At 42.4% G+C, this 3,939-nt stretch overlaps 1 protein-coding gene across 1 annotated transcript in view; it reads right to left on the bottom strand.

Moving 5' to 3' along the window:
• The window catches only part of POLDIP3 (polymerase (DNA-directed), delta interacting protein 3), a 10,338-nt gene extending 9,181 nt beyond the window's left edge, over nucleotides 1-1,157 (bottom strand). Inside the window, exons 1-2 of the mRNA XM_010007762.1 lie at nucleotides 1,117-1,157; nucleotides 537-924 (exon numbers count right to left, since the gene is read on the bottom strand). Of these exons, the coding sequence (XP_010006064.1) occupies nucleotides 537-924; nucleotides 1,117-1,157 (429 nt within the window). The remainder of the gene's footprint in view (nucleotides 1-536; nucleotides 925-1,116) is intronic.
• Between the last annotated feature and the right edge of the window lie 2,782 nt (nucleotides 1,158-3,939).

The raw sequence follows: 3,939 nt of genomic DNA, 5'->3' as shown, positions 1-3,939 counted from the left end.
CAGGAATGCATTGTGTCATCAGGCAACTTCCTGGAAGCCAAGGCTTTGCTGAAAACCAGACAAGTAGACAGAGAGAAACTGTAGAACGGATCACTGAATTTTGTATCTTCTTAGATACAAACACAGCTGTATATTCTAAACTGCTATTTCACCACTAAGCCAAACCAGTTATCTAGACAGGACAATCCACCACATCAGACTTGCAAAGGTGGTACAAGAATGACAAAACACACACATTTTCTTTGTATTTTGCTGGGAAAGAGGCTACTTAACCATTCTACTTTAATACTGGCAGAAGCACTGCTTTAGTCTTCATGAGCCCAAAATTCAAATGAAAACTTTAACTAAAACTGGGATTCTACATAAAGCCCCAGGAAGCTGGAAGAACACCCAAAAGGCTCTGAATCCTGCCCTACAGGTTGGACTGAACTGTATCATCATCTCTTCTATCAGAAACATATTCATATAACTATTATAATTTCCACTGGACTGCTGTAAAATAACTGAAGGACTCAGAGGTGGCTTGCTTGACCTACTTGGATAGTTTTGGTGATTTTCATGGCTGGATTTACTGTCCCCATAGTAGGGCTGATAGCAGCTGGAACGCTCCTTTTTAAGCTGATCTTCTCTCTGGCATCCACCACTTTGGTCACCTTTTCAGCAGCAACACTCTGCTGTTTACGGGAATTCAACATCTCTCGAGCATCCTGCACCTTCCCTTTGATTTTGAACCGAGCGTCCTTTTGAACCAGTTTTTCACGGGCATCTTTAACCCCCAGTTTGTGTCGGGCATCAGTGACTCCGATCTTCTGTCGGGCATCAAATGTCCGCTGGAAGCTGACAGCTGGGGATGGTCTGTTCAGAAGATTTTGCTGGATCCCAATGCGAGATCTCACACCTCCAAACACTGGTCTTGTGTTAAGCCTGGGGGGGGGAAAAAAAAAAAAAAGACAAGGAAAAAAAAGAGTTTCAGACATCCTAAGATGTGATGCAGTATCAATAAAAGTATTTGTGTTGCTGCAAACAAATGCTCATTATTACTGCACAGAAATCCACTCAGGTTAGATTTCCAAATACTGTTGTAGAAGTCCTAAGCTGTTTTATGCTGGATTTTACTTTCTCCATAAACAGCTGAGGAACTGATTTCCCAGATCCATCCTTAAGCTCACATTCACAAACTTAAGCAAAGGGTCTGACTTCAGCTGTGCTAGTACATACCACATTTAAAGAAAATTCATTAACTACTTAGGTACTTTGGGGAAACCTTTCAAGACAAGCAGAAATAGAACCAGACTTTCTAGCTTTAGGACTGAGCAGGTCTGCTAAAACATCTTTTCTAATATAGTAATATGTCTTGATACAAAAGAAGCACAGAGCTACACATGATTTCAAGAATTCTTGGCAGCGAGTTAAAATTTGTGGGAATTAGAGGCTTGGATTTTAGGATGTGCAAGCAATCTCAGTTCAAAGCTACCACTTTCAAAGTTGATTAATAGCCATAAAAAATAATTAGCAGTCAAATTACTTTTTAACATCACTGCCTCTTCTTTAATCTACTAATGAAACTGCTGTATTCAATGGCCTTTACTTTTTAAGCACGTCTTGATCACAGTACTGAGCACAGAAAGATAACAGCCCATAGAAAGGACAGCACTTGTACAGAAGTATTACCAAGAAGCAGCCCATTATGTAGTGAAACTTGAAACTAGCTTTTGTTACACATCTGAACCACTTTGCCAACATCTCCCCTAAAAGGGAACAGCTTGTCTCATTTTTTTTATTCAGTTTCTCCTTCAAGCATTTTTTGAGGTTTTTTTTTCCATTACTTTTTTTTTTTTTTTTTAAGATGACAAAGTGGTACAAGAAACTTCCATGTTAAGGTACTGAAAAAATATTCATGCTGTCAGATTTTTTAAATTCAAAATAAGCTACAGAGGACTAGAGTGTTCATCTACTTCCTGAAATTTATTCTCCAGTATTATGAAATCTAAAAGTAGGTGTCTAGAATTTGTTGTAATACTCAAAAGGCTAACACCACAAATTCAAATGACAATGCAATTTTAATTCTTCATACAGCTTTATATCAGTATTTCCTGATCTAATCCTACAATCTTAACATTATTTACAATCATGTTTTTTCAGTGCAGAGATCCATGCACTAGCTAGAAGAAACAGGAGTATTATTAAGACCATTTATTGAAATGTACCCAGAGTAATACAGAGGACTAACAGTATCCATAAAGTAACAGCCACAGGTCAAGACTTCCCCTGCAATTTTAAAAAGCATTAAATTAGCTATGTTGAAAGCATTCAGCTAGAGTGCTGCAAAAGGGCTTGATGAGTGGTTCCTTTTAATGAGCGTAAAAGAAGCCAAAGCAAAAGCAGAAAGCGACGTAGCAGCATTTAAGCCAGAAATAGTTAAAACTGTTAATGACATGAACTAACAAAATAAGTTAGGAAACTCTGTAATGAAGATTACAGCATCTCTGAAGACTTGTGTTTATCCTAAGCAGCAACTCTCTTCACCTCAGGCATTTTGTGCCACAGCACCTGAAATCAAAGCAAATCTCAAACATCTAATCCACTTTCCAGAAAAGGTGAATATTTTTTCCTTATTTCATCCAAACTACTTGACAGCACGGATCTAATGATGTAACTTTATTCAGCCTTCGCAGAGTCAAGTTAGTCACCTCAGAAATCTTGTAATGTGAGCTAACCATGACAAACAAGAGAAATGCAAGGCACAAAAATTCATTCGGTGCTGCAAAGGGGTTATTGTTCAGCAAAGAGGCAGAAAGAATTCCTGAAAGAAATTAGAGTTAAGGAGGGATTTGAAAAAGGAGATAGGAGGTGCTTGGCATATTAAGCAGTATAAGACTGTTCCAAATATGCAGGATAACATGAATGAAAGTACGAAGCTGTGGCCTTGTCTAGACCAGAATTTAAATATGCATTTGAATGTTTGCTAGTGTAAGTTGACAGATAACTTTCAAAATACAACTCTAGACATACAGGTGCACACATTCAGAGTTAAAACTTAATAATGTTTAATGATCATTAAATAAATTTTTTTAAAAAACCTAAAAAAACCCAAAGAAGCACACTAAGCTAGCCAAGATGGGCAGAAATCCACGGACAATATCTTCAGAAGCTTCAAGAGACTATGGCAAAAGGGAAGATGAAAAGCTACCCAAGGGGAAGCCAGGTAAGAACTGCCCACAGCTGCACTGGAGTAAATGGCCCAGCCTACACCAGGGACATTTATGGTACAAAGAATCTCATCTCCCAGCTAACATGTAATGCACTCCACATCCACGCCGTTACAGAATCGTCATAGCTAGAAAGGAACTCTGAGATCACCGAGTCCAACCATCAAAACAACCAGTTCAAACAATGTTAGGGTATCGTTAACGGAGACTATAGTTTCCAAAGGCCGGGCAGCAATTCTGACGAGGCCGTCGCGCCCTGAAGCCCGGTTTGTGCGGCCTCCGACCCGCTTTGCTACGGTTCCGGCTGCCTGCGGCACAACTACACCTCCCACGGGCAGTCCACAGCGCAACGTGCCGCTCATCACCGCGCCGCTCTGGGAGCCGCGGGGGTCCCAGCACCCCCAGGCACTGCCTGACAAGGAGCTCCAGCTCCTGCTGCTGGTGCAGGGCAGCCCCGACAGCGCGGGGGCTCGGAGGAGAAAGGGTGGGGGAAGGAACGCCTCGGCGAGCATCACTGGGTTAATCAGTGGAGAGAAGCAGGAGGTAGAACCAGCAGTTCGGAGACACTAACGGAGCGATGGGCTGCACCGGGAGTCTTGGGAGGGAGGGAAACGCAGCGAAGGGAGAGGGAGAGGCGGCGGGCGGGCCTGCCCTGCCCAGGCCAGACCCCCGGGGCAGCCGCGGGGGCTGAGGAGGGGACACAGACCCGCGGCCCGGCCCGGAGCGGCGG

This window comes from Chaetura pelagica, unplaced genomic scaffold, assembly GCF_000747805.2.
Source record: "Chaetura pelagica isolate M959 unplaced genomic scaffold, ChaPel_1.0 scaffold752, whole genome shotgun sequence".
NCBI classification, from domain to species: domain Eukaryota; kingdom Metazoa; phylum Chordata; class Aves; order Apodiformes; family Apodidae; genus Chaetura; species Chaetura pelagica.
The sequence above is the reverse complement of the archived record's forward strand: the minus strand, read 5'-3'. Positions and strand labels throughout refer to the sequence as shown.